This window comes from Ipomoea nil, unplaced genomic scaffold (assembly GCF_001879475.1).
Source record: "Ipomoea nil cultivar Tokyo-kokei standard unplaced genomic scaffold, Asagao_1.1 scaffold3084, whole genome shotgun sequence".
Lineage (NCBI taxonomy): Eukaryota > Viridiplantae > Streptophyta > Magnoliopsida > Solanales > Convolvulaceae > Ipomoea > Ipomoea nil.
The window spans coordinates 962896-982867 of NW_017619512.1; the positions used below are offsets into that span (position 1 = coordinate 962896).

Below are 19972 nucleotides of genomic sequence, written 5' to 3' on the forward strand. Positions count from 1 at the left end.
TACGCATCCTAGGGTCTCATGACTGCTCAATATCATTCATATCAATATCCAGTTATCATTACAGTCAAACAATCAACAATAAGTGGGTACATGTGGGTACATGTGGGTACATGTGGGATGCTTATGGATTTCTCCAGTACGTTCTAAACAAGAAGTTTGGGGACACTGTTATCCGTCTACTAATGGAAAGTGGTTTGTACAATTATGTAACTCATGTTTATACCTTCTCTAATCCTTTTGATGTCACAATTTTATTTGAATGCTTCTGTATCTGCTAATGCTTCCATGATCACCTCTAAAGTAAACGGCACAACCATCTCCTTGACATCAGAGGACATTCAAAAGGCGTTTGATTTTCCAGAAAGAGATGTTTCATAAAGTTCGAATTTCTCGTTGTATGTCTATGATCAACGCGCTTTTTATGCCCAAATCAAAAATGCTCAAAGTCAAACTGAGGTGAAGTGGCCTTTGAAGAAGAAATGGTTAAAGCTAGATTATGAGTTTGTTGTAGACATCTTCAACAAAATTTTTGATCACAAGACATCTGGAACGGATGATGTCACCCAATAGAAGTTGAAGATGATTCATGTCTTCCTGTACAGCTACAAAGTAGACTGGACGAAAGTTTTCTTTGAACATCTTCGAAACCATGTCACTGTCGGCAAGACTACGGATGGGGATGTCTAGCGAAAGATTGGATTTGGTCTTATGATAGGCCACCTGCTTAGCTTCAAAAATGTCACCTTAAGAGAAAAGATCTAACCTGGCCCGAAAGTTTTCCACATGAAGTCAAGGCCCTCGGGATATGACAAGCAAAGGCCCATTGAATTGAATCTGCCCATTCCTGAATCAAAGTCAAAATGGAAGTCCAAACGAAAGATGACCTCTGAAAGTGACCAACGTACACCAAAACGACAAAGGCGATCACGAAAGGTTAAGCACTCCTCTGAAGATGGATCATCTCCTTCTCTTTCTGCTGTTCAGGAGAACGAAAGTGATCATGTGTCTCCGAAAGATCCAGCTCATATTCCAACCTCATCTCAGCTTGATATTGAAACCAACGTGGCAGCTGAACCAATTCCTCAACCTGCACCAGTTCAAGCACAGGTCGTGCCCCCTTCAACACAAGTCCATCAGATCAGCAGCTCTGAAAACACTCATGTAAAAAATTCGTCTGAAGGTGAATGTTCAAACATCAACCGAGCAGATTTTGCCAATCTCCACTCTCGACCAATTCATGACAAAGCACAAGAGATCATGACTGAATTAGCTCCATCGCCTACTTCCACCCTCTCCAAATTCAGAAGGACATTGGATACACCCCCGCCTACTGCTCAGGGGGGAGATAAAACCACGAATACATCTGCTGTTAGGAAATTCTCCAAAGTCCTTGCCATTATGCGGGAAAAGAAGAAGCAAAAATCTACGCCCGAAAGTTCCTTTCCACAAGAACCTACTGTTGCAGAGCAGGTCCACCCGATTCTGACACAAGAACCTGCAATAGTAGAAAAGGACAGGTGTGTCCCTTCTTTTTCTGATCTCTTGAGTCTCCCACAAGAACCTGGTTTACCAAAAGAGACGAGAGAAGAGATCAATGAGACAAGTTTAGCTCCACCTCCATCGAAAGATCAACTACTTCGACAATCTATCTTCGAGGAGTATCAACGAGTTTTGCGATGGCAGAAATGGCGCACATCTCCTCTCGACGTCTTCCTTGCAGGACTCAATGATATGAAAGAAGAAGAGACCTTTGCCTTAGACTGGATGAACACGAAGGATGTTTATGAGGCAGTTCTGATTCCAAAGATTTCACGAGCATATTCCTACAAAATCACAAACAGAAGTCCTGGAAAAGATAAGGCCCCCAGTCTTTCTTGACATCGTGAAACCTTCATATGATGATCCAACCTTTGAGGCCGAAATCAAGACTGAGCTTGAGAAGCTTTACAAAAATGATCCTCATTTCAGTACCAGTGGAACGAAAGATATCAAAGATCACATCCATCTGCCAGCTGATGCACAAGAAGAGCAAGTCTCTAAGCCGAATGATTCTGAAAATGAGATTGCTGAGAGTGCTGCGAATGTGCAAACTGATGAAGACAAAGATACTGAGAAAGATGATGATGAAGAAGAGAAAAACGATGATGAAGAGAGGAATGATGATGAAGAAGATGAAGCTGACGAGAACAGTGAAGAAGAAGATGATGCTGATGACAATGATGATGATGAGGGTGATAACAACATTGATGATGGAAATAATGATGACCCGAATGATGATGGTGGTAAAATAGTGATGCTAACTCCAGCGATGATAATAACGATGATGATGAATCTCCTGACATTGGACGAACTAAGATGATTCCTCCTACGAATCTCTACTCTCGTTCAAAGGATGACAAATCTTGGATCCCGAAAGCATCTCATGATGACAAAAGGGAAGCATCATTGAGTATGGCACCTATCACCCCCAGTCGAACTGAGCATGGCATTCAGACTGACAATGAAACCCTTGATATTGAAGCAGTCTTGACACTTCTGACAAGAACAGTTGAAGCACTCCACAAGCAGCATCTACGATACAATGAGCAACGTGAAGAATATGCTGAGGTAATGACACATTTGTCTACTCAAATGTCTCTCATCTCGGCTCAGCTAAGTTCCATGAACAAGGAAGATCAAAAAGCAAAATCATCAACTCCACCAGCTCAACAACCTGTTGATCTAAGCCATCAAACTGAAATGCTTGAGAAGATTGCAAAGGAACAACACTCGCTCAAGCTTTCTCAATTCTGTCTAAAAGAACGAGTGGATGTCTCGTGTCTGAAAGTTGATACAGCCAATGATAATCTCTTTGCCATGGCCGAATATCAACTTCAGATCTTGAACTATGTCAAGGATCTTTCCATCAAAGTTGATTCACTGCTAAAACCTTCTGATCCCCCCACCGATGGTGATGATGCCAAAAAGGGGGAAAAGGGACATAGAAAAGATGATGATGATGATGTAGATGAAGGAAGAAGAAAGGAACCCGAAAGAAGAAATGAAGGAACCTTCGGCCATACATTCAACACACCTTCTTTCGAGCCTCAGTAGCAAACACCTTCAAAGTCAAGACATGAAGCTCCTTCCAAGTCTCGACAGCAGTCCATAAGACCGAGACCTTCCTATGGATCACAATCTGTCTACTCATTTGCAGGACTATCTCGCCAAGACAAGATCAATCTTCGAAGAAAGCTAATGAGAGGCAACAAGGTAACAATGGACGGATCTGGAACTTTCGTTCAGTATGAAGAGTACAAAAAAGGGAAGTGGCTTAAGATTCGAAGGATACAACTTGCCAATTTGGCTAAAGAAGAAGGATAATCACACCAGGCAAGATTATCAATGGAAACAGAACAAGAGAATAAGGGAAGAAAATGAAGCTCACAGACTTGAACAAGAAGAGGCAAGAAATCTGAGGAAACAAGAGCTCACCAGATACCAAGATATGTAGGAGAAAATAAAAGATGTTTCAAAAATAGGAAAGGTTGCAGACATATATGTTAAATATGATGCCACAACAAAAGTTCACCGAGAATCTAGGAAAAGCTATGTTGAAGGAATGAACTCCATAGAGCTTGTAACTTGGTGGAACCATGGCATTATATCAGGACGAAACATCCTAGAAGCCTACAACAACAACATGAGTTATAATTTTGGAGAAAAATATGATGCTCAAGTTCGGGAAAAACCTCTCCGAGAAGTCAGAGTCGCAATCAACAATGAAATAGACTTTGATAATATGCTCAAGAAACAGAAGGGACGAGACGACAAAGAGAGGATGGAAGCTCAACAGGTGAAACAAAGCCTTTTGCCTTGTAATAATTTAGTTCACGAAAAGTATTTCTTATATTGAATTTTGCATTTGATTAATGAAAATTTCTTCTTGCATGATCTATAAGTACTTTCTGTTTTTGACTTAGGCAGTTTTGTAATTTTCTATAGATCATTTTGTACACTCTTCTAAAAGGCTGTTTTGTAATATAATTTTCCTTTAAAGGATATCCTCCAGCCTTATAATAAGAGTATAGGTTTTGGCATCATCAAAAAGGGAGAAATTGTTAGGAACAAGTGTTTTTAGATTTTGATGACACCAAACTGTCTTAGAATGTAGACCCCTATTTTTCATTTATTAGATAAATCTCGTATGACATAGGCATGAGATGTTAAACACTGCACGAGACTAGTAGAATAGGTCTACATGAAGATTCGAAGATGACCGAAAGATGCTTCCGGACAAAAGATGGTTTAAAGCAAGTCTCGGATGGACGGCTTCTACAAAAGGAACCTTCGTCTAAGAAGAAAGGACGAAAGATGAGGACAATCTTTCGTCTCTCATTCTTAAGTGAACAAGTCAATGACAGACTTGTAGATATACAACATTCAAGGAAACAATGAGAATGTTATCTATCACTCAGATGGGCAAATCATTCAGACAAAAAGTGTCCTAGGAATGATTTTCACTAAAGACAAGGAACATTAAAAGGCTTGTACCATCTTGTCAGAGATCAAGGACAAAAGCCATAATGCTTTTAGCTCCAACGCCTATACAGTACAAGTGTATTAAATGCGTTTTGCCCACTAAGTAATACACACTGGTTTTTAGGTTTGAAATATTTTCATCTCCCTCCAACGGATGGATTTTTCCACCTATAAATACCTCTCTTCACCATTGAAGAAGGTGCTGGTTAACTCACTCTTGCAATCCTAAGAAAAGCTCTTCAAAGCAGTTCTATCTTCTTAGCTTTTCATAACTAGTGTTTGTTGTGAAGTTTTTCAAAGGCACATCCATCCTCATACTTCACAACTTGAAGCAGTCTTGTACTTTTCTCAAGTGAAGATCAATCCAAACGTCAAGACAAGCTTCAACCTGTTGGAGAACCATCAGATTACTTTTCCAACATCTCAGCTTAGGAAGAAGTTGATAGAGGCGGAGTAAACTCTAGGAGTTGAAAAACCTTTCAAGTGGCTGTCTGGCTTAGTGATCAAGGAAGCTAGCTTGAAGTAGTTTGTACTAGGAGTGATAGTCTAAACCCTTTCACGAGTTGTGAAAGAAGATTGGAGTAGGCACAGTTGGCCAAACCACTATAGAAATCTCTCTGTCCATCTCTCTTTACTTATCACTTTTACTTTAGTGTTTTGCATATCACACAACATCGACCAAACGCTAAAACTTTACTAACACGAAGGCGTGCAAAGAAAATTTAACATATGATACTATTTCCGCTGCATATATCTCCGAAAGGAGTTTATTGGAAAAGAATCGATTAGAGTCTATTCACACACCCCCCCCCCCCTCTAGACTCTCTCTGACCCTACCAGGAGCAACACCCATCGGCAGAGTTTGAAATGAAAGATTTGAAAAACCCAAGTATGACTTGGAGAGACTTGGGTATTGGCTATTGACAAACGCTTTCGCTTACGGTTCTCATTTTGGATAGAGTGATCAAAAGTGTATGTGTTCGGAGGTAGGGATGAAGAATGGAAAGGCGTAAAACGGGGAGTGAGAACCACCCCGAGTATTGTACCCAAGGAATGGTAACTCGAAATCTTAAAAATGGGTCACGACAAGGTAGGTCTTGCTTTGAGATGCTTGATTCAAGGATTGGTTGAAAAAGGAATATATGGGTTGGAAGGAAGAAAGAAAAGATTGCTTTGAAGAGATTTAGAAACAAATAGGTAGAAACAGATTAGGATTTTCGTGTCGATTGCAATGTGCGATTGGCTTATTTCCGAGGACGTTGTGTTGATTGAATGTTGGGTTACAAGTCAAGAGAAATGCGCTAATGCGTAGCTATTTTGGTCTATACGCCTCCCATAGACAAATATAACACCCGAGTGTTCATAATCTCTACGGGGCATTTAAACGAACACCATGCCTACATTCCTTCCCGGACCTTTTGTCATCTCGGATCTAGGGCGGAGAATGTGAAAGGATCAAGGGGCTTACCTCAGTTTAGAAATCTCTTGCCTAAACCTCGGAATCCAAATCATCCAAGGAGTTGGGCCCCACTCCAAGCAAGCTACAAAAGATCATCCTCCACAACAAGACATTCATAACTCCAATCAAACAATCATCACAATATAACAATCAACTTAAGCCAATCATCACAATAGCAATCTCCACTACAATCCAAAATCCCTAGAATTTAGCCACTCTTGCTCAAAATCAAACAATCTAAACATATGCAAGGTAAACTTCGTCAAGATAAAGCAATAAGAGATTGGATTCGAAATTTACCAAAATTGCAAGCTAGATTGTTAATCCAACGGATTAGAGATGAAGGTCTTGCAAGGAGATGTTTGGATCTTCACTTCTATACAAGATTGATAGAGTTTTTGGCTAAATGTAGTGAGGAAAAATGAAGAACTAAACTAGATCTAAAATCTCTCTCTAAAATAGAAATTCTCTCTCTAAAAATTCTGCGTAACTTTGTGTAACCTCTCTCTCAAATGAAGAAGAAAAACCTTAAATCTCCAAAGCTTCTCATTCGGCATCCTATTTACGCCGGCGTAAATGGGATTTTATTGCCTTCCACGCGCGTCCTCCAGCGAGCACCTTACGCGACTCCTCACGCCGTGGTGCACTGCGCAAATGGGGCCTAATTCCTTTTCCGTGCACGTCTTTCCTCCTGCTTGTTACGCAGCACGTCACGCCATAAGGCCAGCGTAAATGGGAAATAGTTCCCATTTTCTTCCTTACGTGCATGGCTATAGCGTGAATGGTGCCTCAAATGTGCCTTTTTCCTTAGCTTTGTCATTTTTGTCATCTTTTGCTACTTTTCTTGTCCAAAATCATCTAAAAACATGAAAAACTAAGAATGGAAGGATATCTACGTGCTAAACTGTGTTTTCATGATAAATTACTCTAAAGCACAAGAATTTAAGGCTAAAACATGAGAGAAATACCTTCAAAGTGCTCTTAAAAACTAGCATCTTTTGATGCTTATCAGCTATTTTGTTTGATCCCTGTGATGCCAAATTTCAAACTAGTTAAACAATGAATTACCCCCAATGCCCCAAATGAGGACAATAATGCTTGTGTTGCACAAATGATATATGAGTATGTTGAAGAATATTTGACAAAGCATATATAGCATCAAAATTCAACAATATGAGCTCTAGAAGAGTCACAAAATTATTGTGCAACATATTCACTCTAGTGACCATCCAGAAGATTTGTCTAATCCATTCCTACAATTTTTGGAAATATATTTTATGTGTGGGATTTGAAGATTGTTATCTTGAGGGGGAGTATCATTTTTCATGAATCAATCCTGAAGATTGGTCCTTTACGACTAACGGTTATACTCTTTTTCCTTAGTTGAGGTTTTCCCCACGTAATTTTTCCTTAAATCTAAGGTTTTTAATGAGGCAGCTAATCTAAAACAAGAATATACATACACCATGCACTCTTTTCTCAACTAGTTTTTTTTTCCCACTGGGGTTTTCTAGTTAAGGTTTTTAACGAGGTATGAGTATGATATAGTAATGTCAATGGCGAAAAGTTGCAAAATAGTTGCTTAAGTAGACAAATCCAAAAATCCTGAAGATTATGTCGATTATGCCCTGAAGGCTTATGGTTGTACTCTTTTTCCCTTAACTAAGGTTTTTTCCCACAAGGTTTTCTTAAGTTAAGGTTTTTAATGAGACAATCAATACAATATATGATTTTACAAATATAATGTACTCTTTCTTCAAGTAGGTTTTTCCCACGTGATTTTCCTCATGAAGTTTTTAACGATGCATGAATATATTTAAATATATACTTTATACTCCCTTTGTCTAGGTTTTTTCCACAGGTTTTCCTAACAAGTTCTTACGAGGAAGGATCATGACAAATAATGTCCAAGTGGAGTGTTATAAACAAAACATTATTGTGGACATTATTATTCATTTTGTAATAGTTGTAACTAATATACTTATTACCATTTATATGTATTTATTATGATTACCTTGTGTGTGTGTGTGTGTGTGTGTATATATATATATATATATATATATATATATATATATATATATATATATATATATATATATATATATATATATATATACCTTGTAGAAGAATGGATGATGATGAATGAGATGATCCTCCCTTTCTCTACACCCCCGATTTCCATACCAAATTAAACCTTAATCATGCAGGTAAACTAACCATAAAAACATACACAGCGGAAGACTAAATATGAAATATATGGAAAACGTAGAGTGTTATGCCATGCCCACCCAACGATGAACGCACAAGCATAAACATCTGCAACATAATCTATCTATCCAAAGACAAGGTCAACAACAATAAGTCTAGAGTCTAACAAAGGCACGCATGCCCAAACCATCACAAGGTTCAAGGGATCTATACTAACTGTCTCTAGACCGCGCTCTTGTCTACTCAGCACCTGAAAGAAACACACATAATGTTTAGGACGACGCCCGGTCAGCGAATAATGCTGGTAACCCACCAATACATGTGAAATATCATATGTAGATAGTTTATATATATATAATCATTTGTGAAACGGGATATAGTATATATAAGTTCAAAGCCAAGAGTAGAAGTCAAACACAAGACTCTTTGCACTCACAATAAAGATAAGGGAATACATCCCAAGACATTAAGAAGTACAACGACACACAAGAACGGCTCAAGGTGTAATCTACCATCACACAGTAGATTATCACCCGACATGCATAACACAAGAGAATAAGGACACAACCATTAGCAACACATGCCTTTGTGACACCACATGTCACAAATAGAGAAATACACAACAACAGCAACACATGCCTTCGTGACATCACCCATCACGAATTGATATGCCTTCCTTATGCCCGGTTCCAACCTTATGGCTACCCCCATCATTATGTCTAGTTCCAACCATTACCTCCAGGACCCCTGTACACCAAGTCCAACCTTTTCCCTTCGAGGACCGTCGTCCCCATCCGCCAACGACCGCCAACAATTCCACCAATTTCATAGTACACAAGGTACCAATCACACACATGGCAACACATGCCTCCCAAGAAATACGTGAACCCGACACACAGGTCACAAGCTCCATAATCACGTCATGGACACCACGAGGACCACTGTCGTACCTTGGTGACTAATGTCCTATAACATTAATCCTGCAATCCAGGTACAGCCACACACACCACACCACAATTGGAATCAATCAACGGATCACAACGAAGATATGAAACCATACTCAATCAAGGAATGGATGACAATCCGACAACAACGATGATTAACACAAGTCATCATCCACAATAGGAAAGGACAAACCACACAGGCTAGAATTTAAACATCGAACTAGCATGCTTATCAAACGGATAAACCAAACATAGTTTCGAAGAACACACAAGACTCATCATGGTTCAACGAATCACAAGGTTGAACACTTAGCACGATTCAAAACACCAAAACCTACATGGATTCCTACCATATAGTTCTAGACATACGAAACATCAAGAAGACACTCAAATAGTTCCACAAAGAACATCAGGAAGTCAAAAGACCAAATACCGAGTCAACAGAATCACGGGGAACAAATCCCCGCCCAACTCCATATATGTACCCGCGGGTGGGGCCACGGGTGGACCCCCACCCGTGGTTCCGTCCGCGGGAACACCATCTCCCACGCTTTGTTCCCCACGGGTGGTGCACTACCCGTCGTTCCGCCCGCGGGTACACCTCTGTACCACAAATCTATCCCTTCGGGGATTTTCAACACCAAGCTCAAATTCAAGTCCAAAACATGCCAAAACTCACCAAATACAACAAAATGACTTGAATCAAAGGAATAGCCAAGCACTGGCATACATGAACCCTATTAACAAGCTCTAGATATGCATTTTCACAAAACAATGCATCAACACTCACATTTCATAGCAAAATCACATGTAGAATCCAATAAATCATCATATAGGTAAGCAAAATAGATTTTGTAAAGCATGGGTTACCTCTTGTAGACAAAAACCTTCACCTAACACTTCTCAAAGCTCCTAACAAGGTTCACCTTACTTCAAGAACACACCAAAAGATCATAAATTAAAGATTCTATCTTTAAGAAAAGACACCTTAGAAGACACTAAAAACACTAAAGAAACATAGATCTTACCCTCCTAGATGCTCAAAGGTAGGAAAGGTGGAATCTTGGAGATGAACTTTGAAGATCTTGGAAGGTCTAAACTTAGCTTGGAGAAAAAGCTAGCTAGGTTTTTAGAGAGAAGGGAGAGCTTTTTGCTGGGAAAGTGTTAGGATAGAAATGAGAGATGTCTCCTAGGTTAACTTGGAATACAATCATGAAAGGAAATGTCCAATTTACCCTTACTAAAATGAAGAGGTGTAAGGGAACAAGGGAACTACTCACAAAGCTTTAGGTACAATACCTTGACTTGGGTTGACTAGTCAATTACTAGTCCCCAACTATTGAATTTTCAGGAATTTAAGGAATTAAATTATCGATTGGATTAGGATTAATTACTTAATTAATCCCTTAATTGAACATGGATTACGGGGTGTCACATAATCTCTCTGTATTTTCTTATTCTTGTTCACTTTTAATTTTTCTTCGTTTCACAACAATTGTTATTATTTTATTAGAATTAATCAATATTTTGGTCTCTCAATTGTTTCTCAACTGTCAATTTAGTTCATAATTTTCAATGTCAACCAATTTGATCATCAAATTGTTTAAAATTTAATAATAATATATACAATTTGAATTTCTAAATATAATATATTTGCAATTATATTATTAAAGTATTATTATATTATAGGTTTAATAGAGATATGAAATATTATTAGTGAGTAGATTTTTTTTTTTTTTTAATTTAGTGACGGATAAAAAATCGTAGTAAATTTGTCGTTATTCCCTTACATATTGTTTAGAATTAGCGGCAGAAAAATTCGTTGTTAAATCTAGTGACGGAAAATTCCGTCGCTATTCCCTTACAAAGTTTCTCATCCAAATCGTTGTTGAGATAAAAATAGCAACGGATTTTTTAAGTTTAGCGACGGAAAATCCGTCGCTACATTTAACGACGGAATGAATTGCGTCGCAAAACTTTAGCGAGGCCACTTTTAGTGACGGACTGAATTCGTCGCTATACGATTTAGCGACGAACTTTTCCCTTTCTAGCGACAGAATTTTCCGTCGCTATTTCCGCATATTTTTGTAGTGCATCTCGTCACTCCTGAAATATAAAATTTTATCTTGAAAATATTCGTCTAGAAGGCGAAAACACCCCGTAAAACTGTAGATGCACCAAATAATTAAAATACTAGGGAAGCGGAACAACCAAATTCAAATACGTTTGGAAATGACATATATTTGGTTGATATAAAATTGTCATGCGTATAAAAGACATTTACAAAGCTATTACATTTGTCAACAACATATTTGCCTCTATTGTTCACAATAATTAAATCTAGATCCATAAATTAAAACAGTAGTATAACGCCGAAGCGTGCTAACTGTTTTTTATAGAAAAGAGCAATTAAGACATACAAATCAAACTCGATAAAGAAATATATACACCAGAAGATGTCATGAAAAGGAAAGTGATAAAATATAAAGCGAGTTGAGAAATTTAAAAGGGTTCTTTCATAGAGACTCAATATTGGTCATATCCTTCCATGGCATTATATATTTCACTATTTAATAAAACTAAGAGTAAATAATATAATTAGATATGTAGCTAATAAACACAATTACCACATATTTATATGGGTAACTAGTTACTTGTTTTAAAAATTCCTGATGGATTTTCTTAAAATGTGGTAAACAAAAATCACGACATAAGAAGTGTAAAATCACTAGCTACGATCCTTCTTATCACTTAACATACTCAATAATTAACTAAGTGTTTTCTTCCTGGAGAAGAAATTTTATTATCATAATATATGTTCATATTAGAACATGTATGAAATATGCCTAGAGGTGGTAAGTGTAAATGGAAAACACAAGTATTGTCCCATAATAAGGATCCCTACAAATCAATAAGCTTACTTGAAAATATCTTGAATATCCTATATATATATCTTGGCTCTTCTAGCTTATTAATAGATGTCCAATCTCACAAAGTAGATAAGGAGTCATTTAAATCTAAAACTATAGTAGAGTGTCGGAAGCGCTCTGACTAGTTGAAATGGAAAGGAAAGACAAATCGAAATATATACAATGTAAAAGTCATTATATGGCTCAAAACAATCGGGAAGAATGTGGTTTTAATGTTTTATAGATTGAGTGCATTCCTCTTAAAACAAAGATATGAGAATAAAGATATTGGTCCTTGCATCTTCATAAAGAAATCATCTGATGGTTTTGGTATAATATCCATCTATGTTGATGATATAAACATTATTGGAACACGCAGAGATGTCAAAATTAAAGGACATGCTTGTGATTAAAGGAGGAATTTGAAGTAAGAGACTTGGGAAAAACCAAGTTCTGTCTCGACCTACAGATCGAGCATCTCCCTGAAGGAATTTTCACACACCAATCTAAACATACGAATGAACTATTGGAGAGATTTTATATGGATAAATCTCATCCAACTTAGTACTCCAATGGAGGTCCGATCACTTGAAGTTGATAAGGACCTGTACAGACCAAAGGAAGATAATAAGGATATTATATGACAAGAAGTTCCTTTTTAAGTGTCATCAGGAGCACTCCTTTATCTTACCAACTACAAACTACACTAAGACCTGACATTGTCGTTTCAGTAAACATGTTAGCTCGGTTTAGTGCTGCTCCAACCAAAAGACATTGGAACGGTGTGAAACATATCCTCAGATATCTTCAAGGGTACAAAGGATCTTGGGCGTCTATTTGAAAGAAACCAAGATACCACATTTGTGGGATATTCGGATCGATATTGATTATATGTCTGATCCATACAATGCTAGATCCCAGATCGAATATGTATTTCTTTGTGGATGTACTGCTATTTCATAGAAACCTGTTAAACAATTACTGGTAGCTACCTCATCCAATCATTTAGAAATTATTGCTTTATATAAAACCAAGAAGAATGTGTATGGTTGAGGCCATTAGTGCATAATATTTATAACTCGTGCGGAATAGTAAGTACTAGTGATAATCCCGCAATCCTATATGAGGACAATGCAGCATGTGTTGCACAAATGAGTAGTGGTATGTTAAAGGTAATCTTACAAAGCATATTGCACCTAAATTCTTCTACTCATATGAACTCTAGAAGAGTGATGAAATACAAGTTAAAAGGATTCAATCAAGTGACAATCTAGCAGATTTGTTCACTAAATCCCTACCTACATCTACTTTTGAAATGTATATACATAAAACTGGGATTCGTAGGTTACAAAGATTATTGCCTTCAGGGGGAGCAACAAAATCTAAGTATGATTGATTTATTGGTCCCGATAATCAAATATTTTAATACATCCTAACATGGCGTTTGGTTGAAGGGAATTTAAATTCCCTTCCCATTTAAATTCCCTTCCCATTTAAATTCTCACTTTATTCCCAGTAATTCATCTCCCATGGAATTGCAATTCCTTTCCCACGTTTTGTACTCTTTTTCCCTTAACTAAGTTTTTTCCCAGTAAGTTTTTTCAAGGTAAGGTTTTTTTTTAGTGAGGTAACCGAAGGGACACATGATCGAATTACTCATATATCATGTACTCTTTTGTCGTTCAAATTTTTTCCACGAGGTTTTTCTAGAGAGTTTTAAACTAGGTATGATTATGATCATATAATGTCCAAACGGGTGTTATAAAGATTTTAATATGGATGTTTTCAAAAAAAAAAAAAAAAGATTTTAATATGGATATTAATATGGACATTAATACCATTTATGACAATGATTTTGTAACGGTCATTCTTTATATATTACCTTCCCTCCATTGTTGTAATAGATATATGTAAGGATTGAATGAATAAAGAAGCTTCTTCTTTGTCTCTACTTTCTGTTCTTTGTACTTACATCTTGTTGTATATTTTATCTTTAAGTACATCACCTGCAAGTTTATCGTTAGAAATTGGTAGGCCAACGGGCACAATAATCTACAACATAAATAAAATTACTTTTAATTGATTTGTTTTTTTTTTCTTCAGAAATTTTTATATCTAAACCTCCAGTTCTACAGACTCTGAAACCCATAGAAATTGAGATTCGAGCATTGATTGGACAATTTTAATAAATTAATAAAATATAAATTTTAAAAATATTAGATGACGCAGTTATTTTGGGTACGTACAATTTTAATAGTCGCATTACTTCTCTTTATTATTATTATTTTTTTGTTTTTTTAAAAAAAAAAACTTTAAATTCATATTCTGACAAGACCTTGACCTTCAATAATTCAATTGGTTTTGATAATTAATTTGAAAGTTCCAAATGTCTAAATCTACAATTGAACGAAATGAAAAATGAATATATATTGGTATATTGTATTAAGAGTAAATTTCACTTTTAGTCTTCGACTATTGTATAAAAAATAGTAATTTATGCATCTCCATAATATGCTAATTATCAATATCACTCCTGCATTACTAGTGGTTTAAATGTTGCCCCTCAATTTTCAAACGGTACATATATTGTCCCTCAAATACCATACAGGAGGAAAATTGAAGGGCAACATTTACACTACAGGAATTGAAGGGCAATATGGAGATAGGGACTCTTCCTTTTGAGTTGAGTTTCCTCCCCTTTAACTTAACAACAACCAATATATTATTTAGAAAGAGTTTCTTTGTTTTTGCTAATCTATAAGGGGCTTCCATGCTTCTTTCCTTCCTAGCCGTCTATTTCAATCGAGAGAGTTCAACTCCCAGTCTCAGGTCAAATGCAGAAGAGACAGGAGCTTCTTCCCTCGGGTCGTATGGACAGGAGTAAGCAAAAGCCAGATCTGATTCAATAGGAACAGAACCTTCTACCCCGTCTGGTATTCAATTCACTAGCTTCGACCACTCTCACTCCCTTTCTTAAAGAGTCAAAGTGCTTAGAGGAAGAAGGGGAAGTCTGAAAAGACTGACAGATATTGCCGTTTTGAAAATTGAAGGGCAACATTTACATCACTAATAATTCAGGAATAACATTTATAATTGGCATATTATGGTGGGGCATAAATTATAATTTTCTATTTTAATATTCGCATTACTTCTCTTTTGTTTTCTTTTAAATGTTGGAAAAAATAAGCTGATAAAGTGAAAAATAATTAACTGTTGTGCCGTAGTATAATTATTGCCATAGAAGTGAACTCGTCGCTACCTGTGCAGGCTCACAACAACAGCATTGCCCCTAAAGGTTAACATAGCAATCCCTGTCTCCGTGCACCCGGGACATGGTTTGGAACTTACACACCATACTCAAAATAATAATGAGACACAAGAAAGAAAGAAACAATCCATGTCTGATGTTCTAAACTTAAGGCAATGCTCTGTTTAAATAGTGGAGGCCATGCAATTGAGGCCACATACTATTTAAAAGATTTTGGCCCTATTTGATAAAATAGTTAACCTATAGGTCAATTATAACTTATTTGATCACTATTAGCTATTTGATTAGGTTAAAAAATCAATATAAGTACTTAGTTAATAAGCTTTTTGTAACTATAAAATGTTAAAATTCAAAAAGCTGCTCAACGCAACTTTTTCAATTAATTTTTTGAGAAAAAAAAATTATGCCAAACAGCTATCAGTTAAGAGCTAATTTACCAAACACTTTTCTACAATCAGCTAATATTATCAACTAGTTATACCTTCTAATTAACCCAATTAGATCAGAGCAATTTACCAAACGGGGCCTTTAAATACTCATTAATTTATGGTGAATATTAAACAATAACAGTGAAATTTGGGAACAATTGTAAATATTAAACCATCAGTGAGTCATAAACCACAAAATTAATGAGTGGCTTGCATTTTTCTCAACCTTAAATTCATATTCTGACATGACCTTCAATTCAATAATTCAATTGGTTTTCATAATTAGTTTGAAAGTTTCAATCTAAATCTACTATTGAACTAAATGAAAAATGAATTTATTGGTATATTGTATTAAAAATAAAGTTCACTTTTAGTTTTTGACTATTGTAGCATTAAATTATCTAATTTAATCTTATTCCTTCAATTTTGTCATATTTAGTTATATTTTTTTTTAATTTTAGCACATTAAATTTTTTATTTTTATTTGTTTTCCACAATTAGTTACTTATCTATTTAAAATTTTGCCATTTCACTTTTTTAATAAATTAAGATTAAGATGGTTACCATGTAATTTTTTCATTCAAATCTTTTGTCCAAAATGTAATCTTTCTCCATCTATGGTAAACTCTTTTAATTGAATGATTAAATTACATATTAGCTATAATCATTAAATGGTTAAATAACCAAAATTTTGATGAAAGACTAATTATGACAAACAAATAAAATCAATGTTAATGATATAATGTGACAAAATTAAAATATCATAACTAAACGTGATAATATTACAAACAATAGTTGGAGATTAAGAGTGAAATTTTCTCATGTATTTATTTCGGGATTGGTATCAAAATTAAAATAGTAACTTTATTTCTTTAATTTAATATCCTACAAATATTTTCAGGCAAAATTAATTTCCAACTTTAAATTATTTTAAAAATAGAAAGTTGGCTAAATTAAAAGTTAGTATGAAAATATATATTAATTTTTTATGACATTTATTTAACGCGAAGGGGTCGTCGAATAGGGTCATAGGGATGGTCGCAATATGTGGCTGGCAATTGTACGAGATTAATTATTATTGTCGTTATGGATAAGTATACGATGTGACCATGACTTATGATCGTCGCCGTCTGCGCGACGCATTTAAAATAATAATAATAATAATAATAATAATAATAATAATAATAATAGTAATAATCCTATATATAATAAAGCCATATGGTCTAAGAGACAATGACGAGAACGCTCTCGGGCCAACGGTCGACGGAAGAAGAAGATCTGCTAGAACGGAGCAAGAAGAAGCCGAAGCATATTGACAAGGCCTCAGCGAGCCAATCCTTGGATGGGATGGAGGAGGACGGCACACAGGAGGAGGTGGTAATCGTGGACGAGACGCCGGCCGCTGAGATGCCCATGCAGGTAGCTTTTGATTCGACTCCTAACGTCACGCTTACGATCCCCGTTTCTTTGCAGGTACCAGCGCCACAAAATCGTTCCTACGCGGACTACGTGACTGGCCACACAACCACGCATGGGATTCAGATCGAGGATGATAGAGAGAAAGAACCTGAGGATGTATCGGAGGATGAAGACGAGGATCCGTTATGCCCCATCATCCGCTTGACCAAAGAGGAGGAGGAGGCCATACGAGCGCCATGGAGGAAGGCTCTTATTATCAAGGTCATGGGAAGGAGAGTGGGTTACGCCTATTTGTTAAGGAGGCTGCGATCCATGTGGCAACCGAAAGGGAGTATGGAGCTCATCGCAATCGACAATGACTATTTCCTAGTACGCTTTGGATCAGTGGAGGACCTGGAATTCGCCATGTTTGAGGGACCATGGATGGTGCTGGATCATTATCTACTGGTGAAACCTTGGAGGCCTGATTTCGACCCCGGAGAGGATACCACAGAGAAGGTGCTGGTATAGATTAGGATCCCATGTATCTCCGCGGAATACTATAACATCATATTTCTACGAAAGCTAGGAAACAAGATTGGAAGGACAATACGCGTAGACCAGGCAACGAGTCTAGTTTCCCGGGGCTACTTCACGAGGATCTGCGTTGAAGTGGACATAACGAAACCATTGATATCCAAATTCAACCACAAAGGTAAGGTACGATCCGTGGCTTATGAAGGCATCCACATGGTGTGCTTCACATGTGGTGTCTACGGTCATGCCCCAGATGCATGCCCTACGACGATCAGAACGCAGACAGTACAGGTTGAGCCGGAAGAGCCCTGCCCAAACCAGGTGGGAGCAGCACCGTTTGGAGCTTGGATGATCGCACCAGGTAGGAAAACGAGAGCAGGCATGAGAAGACCGCAAAGGGGACAGGTGGAGGGGCAGAAGGGTGGAGTTGGAAATCGGGAGGGTGGCGTTACAAACTCCAGATTTGGACCGTTAATGATACAGGGGGACGCCGGGGAGAATTTAGAGGCAGAGGAGGTGAATTTGGAAGCAGAAGCTGCGAACGGTGAGATGCCAGTGAGTAATGCCGGCGAAGTGGAAAGGGAGGTTTGGGCAGCCGCACCGAACGGGGGAAGAGAAAGACGACCAAATGTCATCGCAAATGAAAGACAAATCCTCAATGATCACAATAGGAGGGAGGAGCCAAGGCAGCGAGTGGAGGAGAGGCCGATGGCTAACCGGAGTGGAAGCCAAAGGAACAGCAGGAGGCAGACAGATGGAGGAAGCCATGCGCAGAATGTGGGTGAATGTCCAGGACAAAGCAGGGTACATAGGAGAGCAGCAGAGGAGGAAGAGCATGTGGTAGTAAGAGGATCAAAGGGGGGACTCAATATCTGCACTAGAACAGTTAATCCGGACCTACAGATTGGTTGTGATTCACAGTTGAATCTTGAGAATACAGGGGAGCACCACTCGGATGAGCCGGACAGTCTCGACGAAGACGGTGATGCCGTCATGGAGGTGGATGATGCCGCGGAGGGAAGAGCTGGGGGACGTAGCGAGAACCGGGCGTAAAGTCCATCTAAGCTCGTTGCTTGTGTACCTCTTCTGAGTCTTTTTGTATTTTCGTTTTCCTTTGTCTTAATGATTAGTTTGATTTGGAATTGTCAGGGCGCTGGAGGGAGAAATTTCCAGCGAATCCTTCAAACTCTTCTGAAGAATCACAAACCAGATCTGATTGGCTTGGTGGAGCCTAGAGTTTCGGGTGACCATGCTAATGATATCTGCTCTAAGCTAGGGTTTGATGACTGGGTCCGAGTGGAGGCTATAGGTTTTAGCGGGGGAATTTGGGTTCTTTGGAATAAACCTTTGGAAATTACTGTAGAGTTTACTCACCCTCAATTCATCTTATTGCAGGTCAAGGAGCTTAGTGGTCCACCATGGGTGCTTGCAGTGGTGTATGCAAGCCCGACTCAACACCTGCGACGACGCCTTTGGAGCGCGCTTAGGGCGAACCAACAAAATATCCTTCACCCTTGGCTCGCCGCGGGGGATTTTAATACAGTAACTTGCTGCAACGAGACTCTCAACTACACCGCATATAATGCACACCGAAGTGCCGATTTTGTAGATTGGATTCAGGAGGAAGGCTTGGTAGATTTGGGTTTCGTGGGACCGCAACTGACGTGGGTCAGAGAAGCGGATGCTACTACCCGTAAAGGGGCAAGGCTCGACAGAGCGTTATGCGATATGCCATGGCGACAACGCTTTCCTGAAGCCGAGGTCAGGCACCTGCCACGTATCGCCTCTGATCACACACCACTCCTTATTCAGACGGAGGCTAAAGGTGGCAGTTCCACGGATTTCAGGTTCAGATTTCAAGCAGCGTGGATGACTAATGATAGTTTGTCGGAGGTGGTAAACCGAGCCTGGCACCCCAATGAAGATATAGTGCAGAACATCCAGCAAGTGCAAGCGGGTCTAACGGAATGGAACAAAAATGTGTTTGGTAGCATTGAAGCGAAGAAAAGAATTCTTTTGGCACGGATTGGGGGGATCCAAAAGATTAACTCCAATGCGCGCCATAAGGGACTTGTCACGCTATAAAAGAAATTGAAGCAGGAACTTGAAACGACTCTATACCAAGAGCTGAAATGGTTCCAACGATCACATGAGGATTGGATAGTTTCGGGAGACCGAAACACAAAATTTTATCACGCGGCCACTTTGGTAAGGCGCTCCAGAAACAAAGTCCTTAGTCTGCAGAACGACAATGGAGTATGGATTACCGATACAGAGGTGCTACAAAATCTGGTACAAGA

At 38.1% G+C, this 19972-nt stretch overlaps 2 protein-coding genes across 2 annotated transcripts; both read left to right on the top strand.

The window, feature by feature from the left end:
- Nucleotides 1–783: 783 nt before the first annotated feature.
- LOC109166022 (altered inheritance of mitochondria protein 44-like) lies at nucleotides 784–2359 on the top strand. The gene is made up of 2 exons (XM_019314906.1): nucleotides 784–1791; nucleotides 1856–2359. Exons 1-2 carry the CDS (start codon nucleotides 784–786, stop codon nucleotides 2357–2359), a joined length of 1512 nt encoding a protein of 503 aa, XP_019170451.1.
- A 15526-nt stretch (nucleotides 2360–17885) lies between these two features.
- Nucleotides 17886–19757, top strand: LOC109166023. Its single transcript, XM_019314907.1, has 2 exons — nucleotides 17886–18721; nucleotides 18803–19757. Exons 1-2 carry the CDS (start codon nucleotides 17886–17888, stop codon nucleotides 19755–19757), a joined length of 1791 nt encoding a protein of 596 aa, XP_019170452.1.
- Nucleotides 19758–19972: the final 215 nt, after the last annotated feature.